Here is a 25,512-nt window from a genome sequence, read left to right on the forward strand (position 1 = left end):
GGGTGGGTATCTCTGAGCCAAGGACCCGTCGCAGCGCCGATAAACGGCCTAGCATGCGACGTGCCGTCGGCCACGAGACACCCAACCTACATAAATCCAAAAATTTCCAACTCCGAATTAAGGCCTTTCGGTTGTAGAGATCCAAATTCATAAATGCGTCTGGATTCTATGCTAGACATTTGTCTGATAAAATCACCGCCTCTCCAGTGTTTCTCCACCTTCTCCAGTGCCGTAAACACCAGACTTGATGGATCCTGATTATGCATCTCTTTATAATGTTTAGATAGGGAATGTTTATCATAACCCTTCCTGATGTTGGCAATATGTTTGGCCACTCTTTTTTTGAATGGCCTCTTGGTACGTCCTATATATTGTCTGTTACAGGGGCACTGGAGAAGGTAGATAACTCCACTGGAGTCACATGTAAGACAATTAAAATTGTTCTGAGTCGAGGGGACGTTAGTCGTCAGGCGGGTTTTTATTCATTCTACAACCCATACACCTTCCACATTTATAAAAAAAAACTTCAAACTCAGCCAAGTTCCTGAAAAACAACTTATTCTGTTTCCACGGTTTTACGGTAGGGGCCACCTTGATACCTAGATTGGGTGCCCTAGTGAAGGTAATCGTCGGAACAGTCGGGAGTAAGTGTCCCACAATTTTGTCATTCAACACATGGTGCCAATGGGTTTTAATAATTTTCTGAATCTTCCTATAATTCTCATTAAATGGAAGAACAACTCTCATGGCTTCTTCATTTTGTGTTTTATCTTTCTCATTATCTATCTCATTTTTATCTTTATTGTCCTCCTTATTAAAGAACTCTCTTCTAATTTCCTAATTTGGTTGAGTGACTCCTCCACTAAGTTTTCAGGATATTCCTTCTCAATAAATTGTCTTTTCATCTCAATAGCTTCCAACTCAAAAGTATGTCCCTCTGTGCAGTTCCGTCTAATCCTACGGAACCGACCAGAGGAAACATTTGTCAGCCATTTCGGCAGGTGACGGCTAGAAAAATCAATATAACTATTTCTTGCTGTGGATTTACAAAATGTCTCACATATATTTACCAGATTGTGTGATTAATAAATCCAAGAATTCGGTGCTCTCCTGTATGTTTGAGGTAAAGACCAGATTTAAATTATTAATATTAATTGGTTCTAGGAATTTTTCCAATTCTTTACTCTGTTTCCAGATGAAGATCACATCATCTATAGGACGGCGCCACAGGGCCAGATCCGTCCCCAGCCTCGGCTTGATGAGGTTGTACTCCCACTCAGCCAAGAACAAATTAGCATAGCTGGGGGCGAATCTGGTCCCCATGGCGGTACCCCGCTTCTGCAGGAAGAATTCCCCCTCAAAAAAGTATTGTGGCTCAGGATATACTCTATTCCTTTCGTTATAAATTCTTTTTTTATTGCTCCATACGAGCCATCTCTTATTAATTGCATTTTTACAGCATCAATTCCTTGCTGATGTTCAATCACAGTATAAAGTGACTGAATATCAAGTGTACCCATAATCCATCCAGACTGGACATCTAAGTTTTCCAGAATCTGTATGATTTGGGTAGTATCTTTAATATAGGAATTGGTTTTCTTGACTATTGGCTGTAACTGTACGTCTATAAATTTGGACAGGTTGGATGTGATAGATCCAATCCCTGAGACGATAGGGCGTCCGGGGGATCATTCAGATTTTTATGCACCTTGGGCAGGCAGTATAAGCATGGTAGCCTCCTCTGTGTGCCCAAAATGAAATCCAATTCCTGCTGTGATATTGTACCATTATCCAATCCGTCCATACTGTATCTCCTGAGCTCCAACTCAAATCTCTCAAGGGGGTCTCCCCCCAATTTTTGATAGGTCTCCCCATCTGAGAGTTGTCGGAGACGTTCCCTATTATAATTGTGTCCACCACTACCGCACCTCCCTTATCCACTGGGCGTATAGTGATGGAGTGTTTTTGTAGTTGTTTCAATGCCTCAAACTCTCCTCTGGTAAGATTGTTTGTGGCTCTTGATCTAGCTTTTAGTTTGCAAATATCTTCCTCTACACACTTCTGAAAGGCTCCTATTTCATTGCTGATTTCACTCCTTGGGAACATATTTGATTTATTTCTTAGGAGGTTTTTGTTAGGGTTTTTTGTCTTTTTTTTTTAATGGTTTTTTCAACTATCACTTTCTCATTCCTCACAATTGGATTTTTGATAAAATATTTTTTGAGGCAGATATTCCTTAGTTTTTGTACTCCTATAAATGTAGAGAATTTATCCATCTTATTGGTGGGGGCAAACTTCAGACCTTTCTCTAACAGATTATTTTGGGTTTTAGTCAGGGTGGTTGAACTTAAATTAATTATTGTGCTAAGATCCAAGAGATTTGAGTTGGAGCTCAGGAGATACAGTATGGACGGATTGGATAATGGTACAATATCACAGCAGGAACTGGATTTCATTTTGGGCACACAGAGGAGGCTACCATGCTTCTACTGCCGGCCCAAGGTGCATAAAAATCTGAATGATCCCCCAGGACGCCCTATCACATCCAACCTGTCCAAATATAGACGTACAGTTACAGCCAATAGTCAAGAAAACCAATTCCTATATTAAAGATATTACCCAAATCATACAGATTCTGGAAAACTTTGATGTCCAGTCTGGATGGATTATGGGTACACTTGATATTCAGTGACTTTATACTGTGATTGAACATCAGCAAGGAATTGATGCTGTAAAAATGCAATTAATAAGAGATGGCTCGTATGGAGCAATAAAAAAAGAATTTATAACGAAAGGAATAGAGTATATCCTGAGCCACAATACTTTTTTGAGGGGGAATTCTTCCTGCAGAAGCGGGGTACCGCCATGGGGACCAGATTCGCCCCCAGCTATGCTAATTTGTTCTTGGCTGAGTGAGAGTACAACCTCATCAAGCCGAGGCTGGGGACGGATCTAGCCCTGTGGCGCCGTTATATAGATGATGTGATCTTCATATGGAAACAGAGTAAAGAAGAATTGGAAAAATTCCTAGAACCAATTAATATTTAAATCTGGTCTTTACCTCAAACATACAGGAGAGCACCGAATTCTTGGATTTATTAATCACACAATCTGGTAATAGATATATATGTGAGACATTTTGTAAATCCACAGCTAGAAATAGTTATATTGATTTTTCTAGCTGTCACCTGCCGAAATGACTGACAAATGTTCCCTCTGGTCGGTTCCGTAGGATTAAGAGGAACTGCACAGCGGGACATACTTTTGAGATGGAAGCCATTGAGATGAAGACAATTTATTGAGACGGAATATCCTGAAAACTTAGTGGAGGAGTCACTCAACCAAATTTGGAAATTAGATAGAAGAGTTCTTTAATAAGGAGGACAATAAAGATAAAAATGAGATAGATAATGAGAAAGATAAAACACTAAATAAAGAAGCCATGAGAGTTGTTCTTTCATTTAATGAGAATTATAGGAAGATTCAGAAAATTATTAAAACCCATTATCACCATGTGTTGAATGACAAAATTGTGGGACACTTACTCCCGACTGTTCCGACGATTGCCTTCACTAGGGCACCCAATCTAGGTATCAAGGTGGCCCCTACCGTAAAACCGTGGAAACAGAATAAGTTGTTTTTCAGGAACTTGGCTGAGTTTGAAGGGTTTTTTATAAATGTGGAAGGTGTATGGGTTGTAGAATGAATAAAAAACCCGCCTGACGACTAACGTCCCCTCGACTCAGAACAATTTTAATTGGGAGATAAATTGTCTTACATGTGACTCCAGTGGAGTTATCTACCTTCTCCAGTGTCCCTGTAACAGACAATATATAGGACGTACCAAGAGGCCATTCAAAAAAAGAGTGGCCGAACATATTGCCAACATCAGGAAGGGTTATGATAAACATTACCTATCTAAACATTATAAAGAGATGCATAATCAGGATCCATCAAGTCTGGTGTTTACGGCACTGGAGAAGGTGGAGAGGCGGTGATTTTATCAGACAAATGTCTAGGATAGAATCCAGACGCATTTATGAATTTGGATCTCTACAACCGAAAGGCCTTAATTCTGAGTTGAAAATTTTTGGATTTATGTAGGTTGGGTGTCTCGTGGCCGACGGCACGTCGCATGCTAGGCCGTTTATCGGCGCTGCGACGTGTCCTTGGCTCAGATACCCACCCTTCTTTCTCTATCAAATCCGAATAATTGTATCAAACTCTAGGATTCCTATGAAACTTTCAAGATTCCTCACATTTATTGTTTTACATTTTTATATTGATATTTTAATCTTGAAAATTTGTTTAATATTTTATTATAAAAAGTCATTTTATAAGTGTTAGCAATCAGATATCAAGTTTATATTTCACACAATGATATATCACACCAATTGGGACATCTGGGCCAAAAAACGCATGTGTTCCCCAAAAAACGCATGGAAACTGCAAGAAGAAGAAAAAAAAAAAAAATCAAGGCTGTATAGAATTATCCCCTGATTATGTTGGGAGGATTCCCTGGCCAACTGGGAGTAGTATGAACAGGTGTCCGAGATTTGGGAAGCAATTAAAGGAATGGATAAAAATGGAGGCAGAGCAGGCAGACACTTGACCACTGAGGAAGGGAGAGTGAATCTACCTGTAACGCGTATGGTGAAACAAGTGATGTACCTGCATTGAAAAGCCTCCGATAATACTGTATGGCCATACAGAAGAAAATTTCTACAGTAAAGGATTAACTTTTCTTATCGTCAAAAGCTGCACCAAAGGAAATTGCGGAACAGAGTGGCAACGCCCGCGATCTTTGGAACTCCCGCGAAATTTAAACCAGCTTGCTGTATGGAGCGACTGAATAAGCCGGCAAATATCTAAAGCTCCATTGAAGCAATAGGGAGACAACAGACGCTAGACGGTAAGCCAAATATAGATATAAAGTTTTCTCCAATCCAAAGCTCATATCGACCTTAAAAGGATATGCTATAAGAGACTTTTCACATTATCAGGATTCCTGTGGACACTTTATGAACATATTGCGCTCCCAGTGAATACACCTACAACATTTTCAGTGACATTCAGTTTCCCAAATTGGGATGGAGCGCTAGAAGATAATACCCCCTCTTTCCCAAATAACAGCATATACTTGAAGTTTTTTGGTGTGATATATTATTGAATTTATCGACACTATTGAGTGGTATCGAATATTCAATCGAATATTTCAACATTGAATTTTCTATATTTTTATCGAATATAGTATTGATTATATCTACCACAATATATGTGACTAATGTTGTATATTATTGCTACATTGTTCTTATAAATTTTATTACTTGTATTTTATGGGGATTTAATAAATATTTTCTGCACATGTCAATTTGGTTGCCAAGTGTATGAGTGCTCGCTCATTTTCCTATTACTACATTTGCCTTTTAAGAGGGGGTGGGGTGATTCCCTCTATGAGCTTGCAGCACCATACCTTAACTACTTGCTAGTGAGCCACCACAACCTACCACTATTGTCTGTAATAGTACTCACTATCAAACTAGCAGGCCGGCAGCGTAAAATCTGTCATGCTCCTCCCAGTTCATTAATAAAGCTGGCGGAGCAGGAGCGTGAGCGAGTGACTTTACACTGCTGGACTGTCTGCTAGTTTTATAGTGAGTACTATTACAGACTATTACCGTAGTTTAACAAAACAGAGCCACTGGTTGAGGATTACATGACTAGACTTTACATATGAAGACTGCTGTGAGCGGAGCTCGGTGTAATGGGGGTCACTATTTACACAGACATGAGAAGAGACAGATGTGATAATTTGTAATCCAGATGACCCCCCCCATAGCAGCACGTCAGCCATAGATGACCCCCCCCATAGCAGCGCGTCAGCCATAGATGACCCCCCATAGCAGCGCATCAGCCATAGATGACCCCCCCATAGCAGCGCGTCAGCCACAGATGACCCCCCCATAGTAGCGCGTCAGCCACAGATGACCCCCCCCATAGCAGCACGTCAGCCACAGATGACCCCCCCCATAGCAGCACGTCAGCCACAGATGACCCCCCTCATAGCAGTGCGTCAGCCACAGATGACCCTCCCCCCATAGCAGCGCGTCAGCCACAGATGACCCTCCCCCCATAGCAGCGCGTCAGCCACAGATGACCCTCCCCCCATAGCAGCGCGTCAGCCACAGATGACCCTCCCCCCATAGCAGCGCGTCAGCCACAGATGACCCCCCCATAGCAGCGCGTCAGCCACAGATGCCCCCCCCCCCCCCCCCTCCATAGGTTCAAAACCCACCAATAGCACACCTTTATTTTTTTTCTTGTGTGGCTTATCAGGTGTGTCTTATAAAGCGAAAAATACAGTATGTACAGCCAGTGTAAGGCTACTTTCACACTTGCGGCAGGACGGATCTGACAGGCTGTTCACCATGTCGGATCCGTCCTTCCGCTATTTCGCCGGACCGCCGCTCCGTCCCCATTGACTATAATAGGGATGGGGGCGGAGCTCCGGCACAGCTCAGCGGTGCACAGCGAAAGCCACCGGACTGAAAAGTCGGACATGCAGGACTTTTTAGTCTGGCGGCTTTCGCCGTGCACCGCCGGAGCTCCGCCCCCATCCCCATTATAGTCAATGAGGACAGAGCGGCGGCATGGCAAAATAGCGGAAGGACGGATCCGGCATGGTGAACAGCCTGTCGGATCCGTCCTGCCGCAAGTGTGAAAGTACCCTTAGGGCTCTTTCACACTTGCGCTTTTCTTTTCCGGCATAGAGTTCCGTCGTCGGGGCTCTATGCCAGAAAAATCCTGATCAGGATTATCCCCATGCATTCTGAATTGAGAGAAATCCGTTCAGGATGTCTTCAGTTCAGGACCAGCATGCTGCGCTTTTTGCTCCGGTCAAAAATCCTGAACACTTTCCGCATCGACTGATCCGGAATAATAGCCCATTGAAATGTATTAGTCCGGATCCGTCCTAACATCTTCAGTTGTTAAGACGCAACGACGGATCCGGAAGTTGCGTCTGTGCCAGGAAGTAGGAAGGGCTTGGCTGGCGCGAAAACTTCCACTAGACAGCCCGAGCGTGAGAAGACAGGGCGTGAAAGAAGCTCCTGGAGGTGAGTATTGTGTGTGTGTGTTTGTCCCTTGCATATTTTATTTTGTAAAACAAACTAGAAATTTTCTGATAAGAAATAATTTGCATACCGGATCTGCTCATCAGTACATGACTGATCCGCTGTTTCGAAACAGCACTTGGTGTTGGCTTCAGGATTTCCGGATCAGTATCTTACCAAAAAAGCCGGAAAGACGCATCCGGAAAGAAAAAATTGTGTTCTTACGCGTTTTTCCGGATCCGGCGTGTAATTCGGGCAAATGGAGTACACGACGGATCCGGACAACGCAAGTATATAATTATATATGTACAGCTGGTATAAGTTGTACAGTATAACGAATACCGTGTGTATGATTTGAATTTAGTGAAAAGGTTCAATATTCTAGGCTCAGTGTCACTCTAGTCAGCTAATTAATCCATACCCCCTGAGCAAAGGGTACCTCAAAATTGAGACTTTGGGGTTTCATCAGCGGTAAGCCATAATCATCCAAATTATAACAAATAAAGGCTTGAAATATCTCGCTTTGCATGTAATGAGTCTCTCCTATATTAGTTTCACCTTTTAAGTTCCATTACTGAAATGAACTTTGCACGATATTCTAATTTATGTGTGTGTATATATGTATGTATATGTATATATGTGTGTGTGTGTGTGTGTGTAAATATAATGTGTGTATATGTATGTATATATTATGTGTGTGTGTGTGTGTGTGTGTGTATATATATATATATATATATATGTCCATATCATGTACATGTATAACAGCTGTACATATATAATTATGACGTGTACCAAACTGCCAACTGTACTAGCATTCTGCAGGCCACCTACTGTAAGCAGCCTGCAGCAGACTAGTGTCAGCGTTCTTTATGAATGGTTCATATTGATAAATTAGGGCAGTGTAGCTGGCAGATAAGACCTGTCCTAGGTTTCTAGTATAGTTTATGTGTATATACAGCTAAACCTGACAATAGCCTTAATACAGTTCCTATGTTTGTGTTAGACAAAAGCAGAGTTATCTACTGTGACATGTTTTGAATGTCATATTACTGTTATATTTTGTGTTCACAGAAGCAGAAAAAGATATGCCTTTTTAAGATTCATTTTGTAATGTAAGATAAGTTCAGTGACACAGCAGAAACAGAAAGCATAGTGTTAATCTGTTGTTGCTGGGCAGAAGTCTAGACCAATCACAGCCAGCTTCTCGCACAGCAAGAGTTTTCGCCAATCACAACTAGCCTCACACACAGCCTGTCTGGGAATTCCCCTAGCAGGAGCTGCTAGAATCATTATTCACCAGAGACAGGAGCTGAAGAGACATTCACTCCACTGAGAGCTTAGTTTTATGGGAACAAGAGGCCAATATAGGTATTTAAAACAAGTTATATAATGTTCACATTGTTAGTATTGTGTTTAGAACTGTATACTGAACTAGATATGTTTACTTACAGTTCCACCAATTACAACCATACAAATTCAATTGCAAAGTACAAATACAAACTGAAAGCTACAGTTGCAAACTGAACTACAAATACCATACAAACATATTGCAATACAAATTGCATACAACCATACCAGATCATACTCAACCAATCTGCAAATAGTTCACTTGCAGTATGCAGTTGGCAGTGACTATTAGACCTCAGATATACCTCTCAGAGATCATAGTGCTTAAATAACTTGGTGAGAGTACAGATACTAAAGAGAGAAACATATCCACCATTTTATGTTGAATGACCAGATCGAACAGTTGAACCACAATCTTATGCATACTGCCATTTTGTGATATATTTTCAACACGTGTTTTGTACATGGACTATCTGCTACGGAGGCGGCAGTGTTATATATGAAGAAAAGTTGAAGTTATTTGAAGCATTTGGTGTGCTTTTTAAACCTACTGTTTCCATAGAACGGTGCTAGAGGAATTAGAGTAATAGGCAGTCTGGTTAGACTAAAGCCAGATATCAAAATTCTTCTAATGCCACAGCGCAAAAGGCACTTCATAGTGCTGCACCTGCCACAGGCAGGGGCTGTGTGTTAATACCTGGGGCCCTGGGCTTTTTGGATACAACTGCAGAGGCCCTGAACTGTGGAAGCTGGCATCCACGCTCCGCTCCCCCCTGCTGCAGCTAAGTTTTGGATGCATCGCTGGATCATGACATTGTGATGTCACGTCCTGCAGCACACAGCACACTGTGCGGATGTGCTGCCTGGCCCCTGCCATGGGGATACTTAGAGACCTTGTAACCACTTAAAAGGAGGATTTCTGGCCGTCCATACTGGCCTTGTGCTGGACGGAGGACCAGAGTCTGAAAACTGGATTGTCTGGCCTAAAACCCGAAACTGACAGCAGTACACTTCTGGGAGATTCATGCTTTATGGACATGGACCAGTGTCTTAGCTATAGGGGTCGCAGTTGCAACCAGAGTTCCTGTACTTTTCTCTTTTATAAGATGCAGTGCATAATGGAAGCACTCACTAGTATGCAGGAGGAGGAGGTGGGGGTGAAGAGCTGTTTGCAACCTGTGCCATACCAAAATGAGCCGGGGTGTGAAAACGAGCAACCTCACCAGCATGATCCACCACATGGCATCCAAGCACTGTAATAATTGGGACGAACGTGTGGGTCCACAATGTGTCTGCGGGTCACACCACTACCTCCTCTTCCCCTGTGTTACGTGCTGGCCAATCCCCTGTCGAAGGCGCAGGCCCAGATGCCTCCCGCCCTGCACCTGGACATTGCTTACAAGGGAGAGTATGGTTCCCAAAAGAGGCACTACATGGAGACCTTATAGTGCAACTGTACATGGTCTATGGATGCAGCTTGCATAAGCTCTTAGCAGTCACAATGTACACTGCTGTGTGAAAATACAGAATCGTAATGGAGTTCTATATGGAACTGGAGGCACGTGGTAGTATTGTAGGGTTCCTAAAAACAATTTTATACTGGATATGAAACATAAGTTTCTTTTCAATAAAGTAAATGGAAAACCAACAACAAAACTGCAAGGGAAATGCATGGGCCCAGATTTACTAATGTCTGTGTCAAGCTGTCTAAAAATTGGTGAAAATTGCTGCAATTTGGCTTATCTATGGTTTCTACACTTTTTAAGAACTACTTGACTAGATGGTGGAGCTTGGCAGGAAAGGGGTGGAACCTATGATGTACCAAAATTGTGCTAAATTTGTCCCAAAGTAAGCCAACCAACAGTTGATATAGAGTCACAGACAAGTGTCTATCCCGACACCACATTTTTCATCCACCCTGAGCTGCTGTGATAAATCTCGTTTAGGTCTAGACAGCCTGTCTAAGCTTTAATAGTTTTCCAAGATTTTTATACTGCTGACTTATCCTCTGGATCGGTCATCAGTATCTGATCAGTTGAGGTTTGACACCCGGAATCCCTGCCGATCAGCTGTTTTGAGAAGGCAGTGGCGCTCCAGCTCACCAAGCACAGTGCTGTACATTGTATTGTAGCTGTGCTTGGTGTCACAGCTCACTCATTCACTTGAATGGGGCTGAGCTGCTCCTAGGCCACGTGACCGATTTATTGTCACCATTGCCTTCTCAAACAGCTGACCGGCGGGTGTCCTGGGTGTTGGACCCCCACCAACCAGATACTGATAAACTATCCGGAGGTCATCGGTAAAAAAAAAAAAACTCAGAAAATCCCTTTAAGGCTACATGCACACGACCGTATGTGTTTTGCGGTCCGTAAAAAAAATGACGTTCCATATGCATCCGGTTTTTTTTTTGCGGATCCATTGTAGTAATGCCTATCCTTGTCCACAAACTAGAAGAAAATAGGACATGCACTATTTATTTATTTTTTTTGCGGAGCAACGGAACTGACATACTGATGCGGACAGCACACGGTGTGCTGTCCGCGTTTTTTGCGGACCCATTGAAATGAATGGGTCCATCCTATCCGCAAAAAAACACAAACAAAATACGGTCGTGTGCATGAGGCCTAAGCCATGGTTAGGATTAGTAAATCTTGGCCAAGGTGTTGAGCAAGCAAATGTAAGCACCCTAAAAGCAGCTCTATACTGCTCGATTGAGCAGACTATCAGGAAGGAAGTGTTCCTTACCAGAAATTTTCTACTTGTCAGTGTTGAAGACCTCAGTATTTATGTGCAGTGATCACCTTCACAGTATAGGGAGGAGCAATCACCAGTGTTGCTTATCCCCATACAGAATTATTTTTTTTCCAAATGATTTAGGTGTCCACATCAATGATCTTATTTCCTGATGAACGAGTGCTTGCTTGTTCATCGGGTAATTGGCAGCACCTTTACACTTTACAAATGCTGCTTAGCGATTATCTGTCTGATGCTTGGCCAGTGTAAAGGGGCCATTATGATTAATTCATTTTCACCAGATTTGTTGTAGAAATTTCTGTAACTGAAAATCAGTTCCATTAACTTAAATGGGTTTGTACTTATGGCAAGGACATGGACTTATACAAGCTCCAGGGGTGTAACGATCGTGGTCGCAGAGGGTGCGACCGCTATCGAGCCCAGCTGGGGGGGAGGGGCCCACTGTGCTCACATGTAACGAGGCCCGGCATTTTCATTGTACTTAATGCCGGGCCCCGTCAGAGCGCTCATCTGAACTGCATGATATGCACTTCTCCAGTCTCTTGGCCTCCAGCATCAGGCCCCTGTGCTGCCACACTAAAACGAGTCACACATTAAGCAGTTGGGTGGAGCCTAACCTATGTTCGTCAAGCTCCGCCCACATGCTTAATGTGTGACTAGTTTGTGTGGTAGCAGAAGTGCATATCCTGCAGTTGAGATGAGCGCTCTGACGGGGCCCGGCATTAAGTACAGTGAAAATGTGTGGCCCCGTTACATGAAGACTGTGGGCAGTCGGGGGGCACTACTGGGGACATTACTGAGGGCAGTGGGGGGCAGTGAGAGGCATTACTGGGCGATGAGGGACCAGGGGTGTGACAATTGCGGACACAGAGGGTGGGGGAGGGGCCCCGATCCAAAGTTTGCCATGGGACCCATAGCACTCTAGTTACGCCACTGATAAGCTCCAATATCTTTATAGCAGCCAAAGCTCCAGTTGTTCTGGTAAAGAGCCCAAATCTCCTGCTTAGACCTAAAATTGAAGGATAACATGCTGCCGAGCTTCAGCCACAAAAAAATGGAACTTGGAAGCTATGAGGAAGATTTATCATGAGGTGAATTTTTAACCACCTCCGGACCGCCTAACGCAGGATCGCGTTCCGGAGGTGGCAGCCCTGCGCAGAGTCACGCATATATGCGTCATCTCGCGATGGGCGAGATTTCCTGTGAACGCGCGCACACAGGCGCGCGCGCTCACAGGAACGGAAGGTAAGAGAGTTGATCTCCAGCCTGCCAGCGGCGATCGTTCGCTGGCAGGCTGGAGATGTGTTTTTTTTAACCCCTAACAGGTATATTAGACGCTGTTTTGATAACAGCGTCTAATATACCTGCTACCTGGTCCTCTGGTGGTCCCCTTTGTTTGGATCGACCACCAGAGGACACAGGTAGCTCAGTAAAGTCCCACCAAGCACCACTACACTACACTACACCCCCCCCCCGTCACTTATTAACCCCTTATTAGCCCCTGATCACCCCTGATCACCCCATATAGACTCCCTGATCACCCCCCTGTCATTGATCACCCCCCTGTCATTGATTACCCCCCTGTAAAGCTCCATTCAGACGTCCGCATGATTTTTACGGATCCACTGATAGATGGATCGGATCCGCAAAACGCATCCGGACGTCTGAATGAAGCCTTACAGGGGCGTGATCAATGACTGTGGTTATCACCCCATATAGACTCCCTGATCACCCCCCCTGTCATTGATTACACCCCTGTCATTGATCAACCCCCTGTAAAGCTCCATTCAGATGTCCGCATGATTTTTACGGATGCACTGATAGATGGATCCGATCCGCAAAACGCATCCGGACGTCTGAATGAAGCCTTACAGGGGCGTGATCAATGACTGTGGTGATCACCCCATATAGACTCCCTGATCACCCCCCTGTCATTGATTACACCCCTGTCATTGATCAACCCCCTGTAAAGCTCCATTCAGATGTCCGCATGATTTTTACGGATGCACTGATAGATGGATCCGATCCGCAAAACGCATCCGGACGTCTGAATGAAGCCTTACAGGGGCGTGATCAATGACTGTGGTGATCACCCCATATAGACTCCCTGATCACCCCCCTGTAAAGCTCCATTCAGATGTCCGCATGATTTTTACGGATGCACTGATAGATGGATCCGATCCGCAAAACGCATCCGGACGTCTGAATGAAGCCTTACAGGGGCGTGATCAATGACTGTGGTGATCACCCCATATAGACTCCCTGATCACCCCCCTGTCATTGATCACCCCCCTGTAAAGCTCCATTCAGATGTCCGCATGATTTTTACGGATGCACTGATAGATGGATCCGATCCGCAAAACGCATCCGGACGTCTGAATGAAGCCTTACAGGGGCATGATCAATGACTGTGGTGATCACCCCATATAGACTCCCTGATCACCCCCCTGTCATTGATCACCCCCCTGTAAAGCTCCATTCAGATGTCCGCATGATTTTTACGGATGCACTGATAGATGGATCGGATCCGCAAAACGCATCCGGACGTCTGAATGAAGCCTTACAGGGGCGTGATCAATGACTGTGGTGATCACCCCATATAGACTCCCTGATCACCCCCCTGTCATTGATCAACCCCCCTGTCATTGATCACCCCCCCTGTCATTGATCACCCCCCCTGTCATTGATCACCCCCCTGTCATTGATCACCCCCCTGTCATTGATCACCCCTCTGTAAGGCTCCATTCAGATATTTTTTTGGCCCAAGTTAGCAGAATTTTTTTTTTTTTTCTTACAAAGTCTCATATTCCACTAACTTGTGTCAAAAAATAAAATCTCACATGAACTCACCATACCCCTCACGGAATCCAAATGCGTAAAATTTTTTAGACATTTATATTCCAGACTTCTTCTCACGCTTTAGGGCCCCTAGAATGCCAGGGCAGTATAAATACCCCACATGTGACCCCATTTCGGAAAGAAGACACCCCCAGGTATTCCGTGAGGGGCATATTGAGTCCATGAAAGATTGAAATTTTTGTCCCAAGTTAGCGGAACGGGAGACTTTGTGAGAAAAAAATTAAAAATATCAATTTCCGCTAACTTGTGCCAAAAAAAAAAAATTTCTATGAACTCGCCATGCCCCTCATTGAATACCTTGGGGTGTCTTCTTTCCAAAATGGGGTCACATGTGGGGTATTTATACTGCTCTGGCATTCTAGGGGCCCCAAAGCGTGAGAAGAAGTCTGGTATCCAAATGTCTAAAAATGCCCTCCTAAAAGGAATTTGGGCACCTTTGCGCATCTAGGCTGCAAAAAAGTGTCACACATCTGGTATCGCCGTACTCAGGAGAAGTTGGGGAATGTGTTTTGGGGTGTCATTTTACATATACCCATGCTGGGTGAGAGAAATATCTTGGTCAAATGCCAACTTTGTATAAAAAAATGGGAAAAGTTGTCTTTTGCCAAGATATTTCTCTCACCCAGCATGGGTATATGTAAAATGACACCCCAAAACACATTCCCCAACTTCTCCTGAATACGGCGATACCACATGTGTGACACTTTTTTGCAGCCTAGGTGGGCAAAGGGGCCCATATTCCAAAGAGCACCTTTAGGATTTCACAGGTCATTTACCTACTTACCACACATTAGGGCCCCTGGAAAATGCCAGGGCAGTATAACTACCCCACAAGTGACCCCATTTTGGAAAGAAGACACCCCAAGGTATTCCGTGAGGGGCATGGCGAGTTCCTAGAATTTTTTATTTTTTGTCACAAGTTAGTGGAAAATGATGATTTTTTTTTTTTTTTTTTTTCATACAAAGTCTCATATTCCACTAACTTGTGACAAAAAATAAAAAGTTCCATGAACTCACTATGCCCATCAGCGAATACCTTGGGGTCTCTTCTTTCCAAAATGGGGTCACTTGTGGGGTAGTTATACTGCCCTGGCATTCTAGGGGCCCAAATGTGTGGTAAGGAGTTTGAAATCAAATTCTGTAAAAAATGACCTGTGAAATCCGAAAGGTGCTCTTTTGAATATGGGCCCCTTTGCCCACCTAGGCTGCAAAAAAGTGTCACACATCTGGTATCTCCGTAATCGGGAGAAGTTGGGGAATGTGTTTTGGGGTGTCATTTTACATATACCCATGCTGGGTGAGAGAAATATCTTGGCAAAAGACAACTTTTCCCATTTTTTTATACAAAGTTGGCATTTGACCAAGATATTTATCTCACCCAGCATGGGTATATGTAAAAAGACACCCCAAAACACATTCCTCAACTTCTCCTGAATACAGAGATACCAGATGTGTGACACTTTTTTGCAGCCTAGGTGGGCAAAGGGGCCCACATTCCAAAGAGCACCTTTCGGATTTCACAGGTCATTTACCTACTTACCACACATTTGGGCCCCTAGAATGCCAGGGCAGTATAACTACCCCACAAGTGACCCCATTTTGGAAAGAAGAGACCCCAAGGTATTCGCTGATGGGCATAGTGAGTTCATGGAAGTTTTTATTTTTTGTCACAAGTTTGTGGAATATGAGACTTTGTATGAAAAAAAAAAATAAAAAAAAAAATCATCATTTTCCACTAACTTGTGACAAAAAATAAAAAATTCTAGGAACTCGCCATGCCCCTCACGGAATACCTTGGGGTGTCTTCTTTCCAAAATGGGGTCACTTGTGGGGTAGTTATACTGCCCTGGTATTCTAGGGGCCCAAATGTGTGGTAAGGAGTTTGAAATCAAATTCAGGAAAAAATGAGGAGTGAAATCCGAAAGGTGCTCTTTGGAATATGGGCCCCTTTGCCCACCTAGGCTGCAAAAAAGTGTCACACATCTGGTATCCCCGTACTCAGGAGAAGTTGAGGAATGTGTTTTGGGGTGTCTTTTTACATATACCCATGCTGGGTGAGATAAATATCTTGGTCAAATGACAACTTTGTATAAAAAAATGGGAAAAGTTGTCTTTTGCCAAGATATTTCTCTCACCCAGCATGGGTATATATAAAATGACACCCCAAAACACATTCCCCACCTTCTCCTGAGTACGGAGATACCAGATGTGTGACACTTTTTTGCAGCCTAGGTGGGCAAAGGGGCCCATATTCCAAAGAGCACCTTTCGGATTTCACTGGTCATTTTTTACAGAATTTGATTTCAAACTCCTTACCACACATTTGGGCCCCTAGAATGCCAGGGCAGTATAACTTCCCCACAAGTGACCCCATTTTGGAAAGAAGAGACCCCAAGGTATTCGCTGATGGGCATAGTGAGTTCATAGAACTTTTTATTTTTTGTCACAAGTTAGTGGAATATGAGACTTTGTAAGAAAAAAAAAAAAAAAAAAAAAAATCATAATTTTCCGCTAACTTGTGACAAAAAATAAAAAGTTCTATGAACTCACTATGCCCATCAGTGAATACCTTAGTGTGTGTACTTTCAGAAATGGGGTCATTTGTGGGGTGTTTGTACTGTCTGGGCATTATAGAACCTCAGGAAACATGACAGGTGCTCAGAAAGTCAGAGCTGCTTCAAAAAGCGGAAATTCACATTTTTGTACCATAGTTTGTAAACGCTATAACTTTTACCCAAACCATTTTTTTTTTACCCAAACATTTTTTTTTTATCAAAGACATGTAGAACTATAAATTTAGAGCAAAATTTCTATATGGATGTCGTTTTTTTTGCAAAATTTTACAACTGAAAGTGAAAAATGTCATTTTTTTGCAAAAAAAATCGTTAAATTTCGATTAATAACAAAAAAAGTAAAAATGTCAGCAGCAATGAAATACCACCAAATGAAAGCTCTATTAGTGAGAAGAAAAGGAGGTAAAATTCATTTGGGTGGTAAGTTGCATGACCGAGCAATAAATGGTGAAAGTAGTGTAGGTCAGAAGTGTAAAAAGTGGCCTGGTCTTTCAGGGTGTTTAAGCACTGGGGGCTGAGGTGGTTAAAGTCCGTCTGCAGGAGTCTGCATTGCCATAATGTGCGGCAAATATATCAAATGTTGCACAAAGTCTGACACCCTGCAATGAGCGGTTTCAGACAGAGCTCCGATGCTGGAAGTTGGTGCCTGCACCGCACAGTTCTGTTCATTGTGTAGTGGACTGAGCTGGTAACTGTAGTGCTGCACTCATTTTAATGGGAGCACCGACTACAGTAATCAGCTCTGTCCAATACACATTTTGCGCCACTCATCTCTGCATATCTGGAGCCAAGAGGAAAGTTAACGAAGGATACATATGAACACATCCAATTACATACACATCTGTGTAAATATGTATACTCGCTAACAATACCAACACAGGCATAATGACGCAAAAGGTGTGCCCTCGCTCATTCCTCTGAGGGCTGGGAATTATCTCTGAGCTGGGAGCTGTTTTCCTCATCTTTCTCTTTGGAGGAACAGGCGAAGCTTCACTGCAAAATCTCTTTGCCCACCTACCACGTTATACGGTAATCATGGGTTATCATCAATTTAACGAAAATCATAGAAAAATTGCAATTCTTAGGCTGGGTTCACATTGTTTGTCTTACGTTTAACGTATACAAAAATCATACATGTGCCATAGACGCCTCTGACAGATGCCATACAGTGGCATCTGTCAACATAGTTTCAATGTAAAAAAAAAAACTAACAAAAAAAAAAACATACAGTAATGTGTACGTTTTTGCTGGACGCTGCAGAATAGAAAAGTCATTCCCCCCCCCCCCCCCTTCCTCCCCCAATGTATATGTATAGCTTCACATTGCACAGGGTTCAGAAGCACTGCTCTAGTGCAGGCAGTCCTCATAGTATGTCCGCTATAAAGAATTTTATTTTAAATTAAAAAAACAAATGGTACTAAGAGGCATCTTTATACCGTATATTATTCACAATCCACTTTTATTTCATTGTATGTCTGCAGAAATGCACTTTAGTAAATTCAAAGTGGGATTCTCTACTAACTGATCTCATTGTGTAAAACAGGGTAAAAAAAAGAACAGACCTAATCTGTGCCTTCAAAATGGATCCTGTTTACCTTCAACATGATCATCAAGAATCTGGTGAGTAAATCTATCAATATCTAAAAATTGTCAAGCACTTTCTAATGTAGCAGCCTAAGTTATACAGTAAAGTGTGGTCTGGCTTGGGCCTCTTTCACACGGACAGCCGTATTTACTCCGGATGTGTCGCGTGTGCATTGCGGGAAACCCGCGTGAGTGCGCACGCAATTTCAGTCAGTTTTGATTGCGTTCAGTTTTTATTGCGCGGGTGCAATGCGTTTTGCATGCGCGTGATAAAAAACTGAATGTGGTACCCAGATCCGAACCCTGACTTTTTGGTTTGGGTTAGGTGTTCTGTAGATTTTATTTCCCCTTATAACATGGTTATAAGGGGAAATAATAGCATTCTTAATGCAGAATGCTTACTAAAATGTCACTTGAGGGGTTAAAAAAACAAAAAAAAAAACTCCCCTCATCCACTTTGCACAGCCGGCATAATCTTTTCTTCTTTCAGGACTTGCAAAAGGACCTTTGACGTAATCGCGCTCTCCATGTGGTGAGCGGTGACGTCAGCGCAGGTCCTGCTGAATGAAGATAGAAGATCCTGCGGATGGTTGTGATTTTTCATGCAGACCCATTCATTTCTGAAGGGCCTGCGTTGCGTGAAAAAAACTGAATATGGAACATGCTGCGATTTTTCATGCAACGCACAAGTGGTACATGAAAATCACCGCTCATCTGCACAGCCCCATTGAAGTGAATGGGTCTGGATTCAGTGCGGGTGTGATGCGTTCACCTCGCACATTGTACCCGCGTGGAAAACTCGCCTGTGTGAAAGGGGCCTTAGGGTTTACTCACACGTAGCAGTTAAAATGCGGTTAAAGCTGCATCAAAACAACATTAGAAAAACTGCATATGGTTTTACCGCACTTTGTCGTAGTTTTGCAAAGCGTTACGTTTGCATATGGATTATAGCGGAGACACCTAAATGTTAAAATACAGTATATTGCCATAAATGCCAAATATACAATACAATGACTAAATAATGCCATCCAGTGTCAGCCTAAGGCCTCATGCACACAACCATTATTTTTGCGGCTTGGATGCGGACCAATTTACTTCAATGGGGCCGCAAAAGATGCGGACAGCACTCAGTTTGCTGTCCGCATCCATTGCTCCATTCCGTGGTCCGCAAAAAAATATAACCTGTCCTATTGTCCGTTTTGCGGAAAGAATAGGCAGTTATATTAATAGCTGTCCGTGCCGTTCCGCAAATTGCGGACACCATCCGTGTTTTGAGGATCTGTAATTTGCGGACCGTAAAACACGCAATGGTCATGTGCATGTAGCCTAACACTGCATACATAGTCCACATACGACTGCCACATAACCTATGTGTGGCACACATACTGTAGCTCAGGCATGCTCAACCTGCGTCCCTCCAGCTGTTGTAAAACCAACTCCCACAATGCCCTGCTGATGGCTGTAGTCTGTTCGGGCATGCTGGGAGTTGTAGTTTTGCAACAGCTGGAGGGCCGCAGGTTGAGCATGCCTGCGTAGCTGAACATGCATGTGATTGACTCAGTCAGGACCCTCTTGTAAAGTGAAGAAATAACATCCCCTTACGGTGCACTTAGACAGCATTGACAAAAACAATATTGTTATGCAAATAACGCAACCATACATCCATATGATTACACTGAGCATTAGAGAGCATCAATTAATACTGCCATCGATTTGAGCACTGGAAAGTGGTATAAGTGTGGTGATGATAAAAAAAGACATTTGGACCAGGTATGGTGCACGTGATCTGGGCTGGCAACCCGGAACAATGCAGGAAAAAAGTGGATAGATCTGGCACCCAAATAATTTTTTTATTTTTTATTAACTCAGAACATATTAGAAAAATATTAAAACCACTGTCGCTTGTGCATACAAGCCCTTCATCATAGCATACAAGACATAGTATATAAATTATCATTTTCTAACAGGCATGGTAAAAAAGCAGAACACAAAATCTTGCATGGATGGAATAGGAGCTGGACTGAAAATATCTTAAGGGCTCATGCTCACGACCGTATTGCGGCCTGCATACGGCGGGTCCGCAATACACTGGCACCGGCCGTGTGCATCCCGCATCACAGATCGCGGACCCATTCACTTCAAAGGGTCCGCAATCCGGGAGATGCGGAACGGAAGCACTACGGAGTGCTTCTGTGGGTTTTCTGTCCGTGTCTCCGCACAGCAAAAAAGTAGCTAGTAGTATGCACTACTTTTTTGCGGTGCGGACAGATCACAGACCCATTCAAGTTGAATCAGTCTGGATCTGTCTGCGGCTGCTGCTTGGATGTTGCCGTGCATTGGGGACCGCAAACTGCATGAGCCCTTAAAGAGAAATAGAATATATCAAGCCCAGTACAGACACATATTGCAAAATATGCATTTAACAAGAAGGCAAAATGCAGTGTGATTAAGGTCATCAATATAGGTATGACAAATCGGTCTTAAGGGTTCATTCCATTAGGAGACCTGCTTCCCATTGTGAGGATCCAGTATGCCTCACGCCTCAGCAGGGCTAGTCTCCAATTGCCTTTTCTTTTGTGCTGATTAACCCTTTCAATGGCTTTATCCTGAAAGGTTTGTGTGTTGTCTTGGTGGCCGTTCAGTTTTTTCAGTTGAGGATTTTTGGCCCTTTTTCAGTTGAGGACAGGTTTTTCAGTTGAGGACTTTTGGTCCTTTTTCAGTTGAGGACAGGTTTTTCAGTTGAGGACTTTTGGTCCTTTTTCAGTTGAGGACAGGTTTTTCAGTTGAGGATTTTTGATACTATTGAGGTGTTCAGCAATGCGTTTAAGGCTACGGGTGGTGCACCCAACATACTGGATCCTGCATTCAATAACAAATATAGTTGGTGTTGCAGTTAAAATTATTGATATTATGACAATAGTTATTTGCTGTGGAGGTCAAAGACTTACAAGGTTTTTGTACTTTTTTTTTTACAAATATTTGCATATACTACATCTGTTACGACCACATTTATACAGGCCTTTGCATGTGAGCCAGTGTTGTGCATTTTTGCCAATGTGACTGGAGACATACATGGAAGGAGCTAAAGTATACCTAGTTTGATACCCCATTTGGCTACAAATGCAGCATCCCACATCAGTGTGTAAATGGGACACTTTAAACATCTGCTTATTTATGTATTTATTTGCATTGTATGGTATTTCCTATTATCAGGCTGGCAATGTCATTTCACCCATTCGCCCCTAGGTGGTGCTGGCAACACATGAGAGAGAGAGAGATCAACATGTAGCTGTTTTCCTTTCCTCTGAGCCCTGCCTGACCAAACCTAGAGAAGTCCAATACAGCAACCAAGCACCAGACAGTGAGTCTGTCAAAATATGAAGTAAGCCTAGTGAGGGTTATAGCTGAATCTAGCTTATAAACCTCATCAGCACAAGTGCCTTAGAGCAACTTTCTGAGTGCCGGGACACGAATGGATAATTTGTGCGCAGAATTGTCCTTATCCACTACACAAGCCTTCCAGAACATAGTGGAAAACCTAAACCTTTTTAGGAGCGCATCCTGCAAATAATGAAGCAGAGAGTTTGCCTGCCACGAGGGAGATCACCCTTATAGGATAGTTCAAAGTAAACAGACCAACATATTTAGTACCAGAGTGCTAGAGATTGAACTTAGAATAATTACAATTAGTCTTGCCTGTACAGTGTCAACCCTAAAGAGAACTCTTCAACTGACAATTGCCTAAACCTGGTAAGTGGAATACAATTTAATTTTTTTGAGTAATCAATTATATGAATGCACTTTATTGATGGACTGTAACATCTGCCTTGAGACTATTGATTCAAGTAAATGTTTGAATTGTTTTACAACGACGACGACTCATTACTATTACTATTACTCCTACACTCAACATTTGCACCTTACCCTGCTGGCATCAAACACAGGGGCCCATTTACCAAAGCGCCTTAAACACCTATACCATCAAGGGCACCTCGACTTCCATCTGGCTGGAGTTCCCTGCAATAGAGTGCCCCAGAGGATTTAGTGCTGTCTTCCCATCGACTGCACTGCCAGCCCAGGGAGGCTCTGCTATCCCATCGGCCTACCGTGAGCCTCACATGGTTTTCCCCTGCGGTCTGGCACGTTGCGCAAATCTTCAGACGTTCAGAATATTTTTAATTTGCGGGTCATCATCCAAAATAGGTAAATATTTTTTGAGGAGATGAACAATCGGATCATATTCTAAAGAATAATTTGTAGAAAAAGAAACCAAATCAGTATGATCATAATTATCTAGTAATTATTTTTCTTTTGATTTTTTTTTTTTTAAAAATTTTTCTTACAGGTTAAAGGCTGCCCAATGGGGTCGAGGATCTCTCCTACTCTTGCCATTTTTTTATGGCGTTGTTTGAGGAATGTCACATTTTTTCTGAAGATAATACTTATCTATTTCATATAGGCTGGTACGGACGTTATATTGATATGCTCCTCGTTTGGAAGGGCCCTGTGGTGTCCATGCCAGCCTTTATTGAATATCTAACAATAGTTTTTCGCTTATTTTCACTTACAATAGCCACCCATATGAAATTTCTTTTCTGGATTTAACTCCTATTGGAGATTCCTGTCATAAGCGGGTGATTACTAAGCTGCATCAAAAACCGTAATGTACGTAACATTATTTTGGACGCAAGCAGCTGCCATCCCAAGCACACAATTCGCAGCATCCCGGCAAGGGAGTACATCAGGGCGTTACGTGCTGTTCAGACATCAAGGATTTTTATAAGGAATGTGTCATCATTAACCACTTCAGCCCCCAGTGCTTAAACACCCTGAAAGACCAGGCCACTTTTTACACTTCTGACCTACACTACTTTCACCGTTTATTGCTCTGTCATGCAACTTACCACCCAAATGAATTTTACCTCCTTTTCTTCTCACTAATAGAGCTTTCATTTGGTGGCATTTCATTGCTGCTGACATTTTTACTTTTTTTGTTATTAATCGAAATTTAACGATTTTTTTTGCAAAAAAATGACATTTTTCACTTTCAGTTGTAAAATTTTGCAAAAAAAACGAGATCCATATAGAAATTTTGCTCTAAATTTATAGTTCTACATGTCTTTGATAAAAAAAAAATGTTTGGGTAAAAAAAAAATGGTTTGGGTAAAAGTTATAGCGTTTACAAACTATGGTACAAAAATGTGAATTTCCGCTTTTTGAAGCAGCTCTGACTTTCTGAGCACCTGTCATGTTTCCTGAGGTTCTACAATGGCCAGACAGTACAAACACCCCACAAATGACCCCATTTCGGAAAGTACACACCCTAAGGTATTCGCTGATGGGCATAGTGAGTTCATAGAACTTTTTATTTTTTGTCACAAGTTAGCGGAAAAAGATGATTTTTTTTTTTTAATTTTTTTTTTCTTACAAAGTCTCATATTCCACTAACTTGTGACAAAAAATAAAAACTTCTATGAACTCACTATGCCCATCACGAAATACCTTGGGGTCTCTTCTTTCCAAAATGGGGTCACTTGTGGGGTAGTTATACTGTCCTGGCATTCTAGGGGCCCAAATGTGTGGTAAGGAGTTTGAAATCAAATTCTGAAAAAAATGACCTGTCAAATCCGAAAGGTGCTCTTTGGAATATGGGCCCCTTTGCCCACCTAGGCTGCAAAAAAGTGTCACATCTGGTATCTCCGTACTCAGGAGAAGGTGGGGAATGTGTTTTGGGGTGTCATTTTATATATACCCATGCTGGGTGAGAGAAATATCTTGGCAAAAGACAACTTTTCCCATTTTTTTATACAAAGTTGGCATTTGACCAAGATATTTATCTCACCCAGCATGGGTATATATAAAATGACACCCCAAAACACATTCCCCACCTTCTCCTGAGTACGGAGATACCAGATGTGTGACACTTTTTTGCAGCCTAGGTGGGCAAAGGGGCCCATATTCCAAAGAGCACCTTTCGGATTTGACAGGTCATTTTTTTCAGAATTTGATTTCAAACTCCTTACCACACATTTGGGCCCCTAGAATGCCAGGGCAGTATAACTACCCCACAAGTGACCCCATTTTGGAAAGAAGAGACCCCAAGGTATTCGCTGATGGGCATAGTGAGTTCATGGAAATTTCTATTTTTTGTCACAAGTTAGTGGAATATGAGACTTTGTATAAAAAAAAAAAAAAAAAAAAAAAAATCATCATTTTCCACTAACTTGTGACAAAAAATAAAAAATTCTAGGAACTTGCCATGCCCCTCACGGAATACCTTGGGGTGTCTTCTTTCCAAAATGGGGTCACTTGTGGGGTAGTTATACTGCCCTGGCATTTTCCAGGGGCCCTAATGTCTGGTAAGTAGGTAAATGACCTGTGAAATCCGAAAGGTGCTCTTTGGAATGTGGGCCCCTTTGCCCACCTAGGCTGCAAAAAAGTGTCACACATCTGGTATCTCCGTACTCAGGAGAAGGTGGGGAATGTGTTTTGGGGTGTCATTTTACATATACCCATGCTGGGTGAGAGAAATATCTTGGCAAAAGCCAACTTTTCCCATTTTTTTTATACAAAGTTGGCATTTGACCAAGATATTTATCTCACCCAGCATGGGTATATGTAAAATGACACCCCAAAACATATTCCCCAACTTCTGCTGAATACGGAGATACCACATGTGTGACACTTTTTTGCAGCCTAGGTGGGCAAAGGTGCCCAAATTCCTTTTAGGAGGGCATTTTTAGACATTTGGATACCAGACTTCTTCTCACGCTTTGGGGCCCCTAAAATGCCAGGGCAGTATAAATACCCCACATGTGACCCCATTTTGGAAAGAAGACACCCCAAGGTATTCAATGAGGGGCATGGCGAGTTCATTGAAAAAAAAAATTTTGGCACAAGTTAGCGGAAATAGATTTTTTTGATTTTGTTCTCACAAAGTCTCCCTTTCCGCTAACTTGGGACAAAAATTTCAATCTTTCATGGACTCAATATGCCCCTCAGCGAATACCTTGGGGTGTCTTCTTTCCAAAATGGTGTTATTTGTGGGGTGTTTGTACTGCCCTGGCATTTGAGGGTCTCCGCAATCATTACATGTATGCCCAGCATTAGGAGTTTCTGCTATTCTCCTTATATTGAGCATACGGGTAATGAGATTTTTTTTTTCCGTTCAGCCTCTGGGCTGAAAGAAAAAAATGAACGGCACAGATTTCTTCATTCGCATCGATCAATGTGGATGAAAAAATCTCTGCCAAAAAAAGAAAAAGGAGGGGAAAGGCGTCTGC

The 25,512-nt window shown here is 42.7% G+C and overlaps 1 protein-coding gene across 1 annotated transcript in view; it reads left to right on the forward strand.

Annotated features, from left to right (window-relative positions):
• Nucleotides 1–25,512, forward strand: part of LOC121001140 (aromatic-L-amino-acid decarboxylase-like) — a 184,319-nt gene that overhangs the window by 57,225 nt on the left and 101,582 nt on the right. The window contains exon 9 of the mRNA XM_040432075.1: nucleotides 18,189–18,265. Within this exon, the coding sequence (XP_040288009.1) occupies nucleotides 18,189–18,265 (77 nt within the window). The remainder of the gene's footprint in view (nucleotides 1–18,188; nucleotides 18,266–25,512) is intronic.

Source organism: Bufo bufo, chromosome 5 (assembly GCF_905171765.1).
Source record: "Bufo bufo chromosome 5, aBufBuf1.1, whole genome shotgun sequence".
NCBI lineage: Eukaryota > Metazoa > Chordata > Amphibia > Anura > Bufonidae > Bufo > Bufo bufo.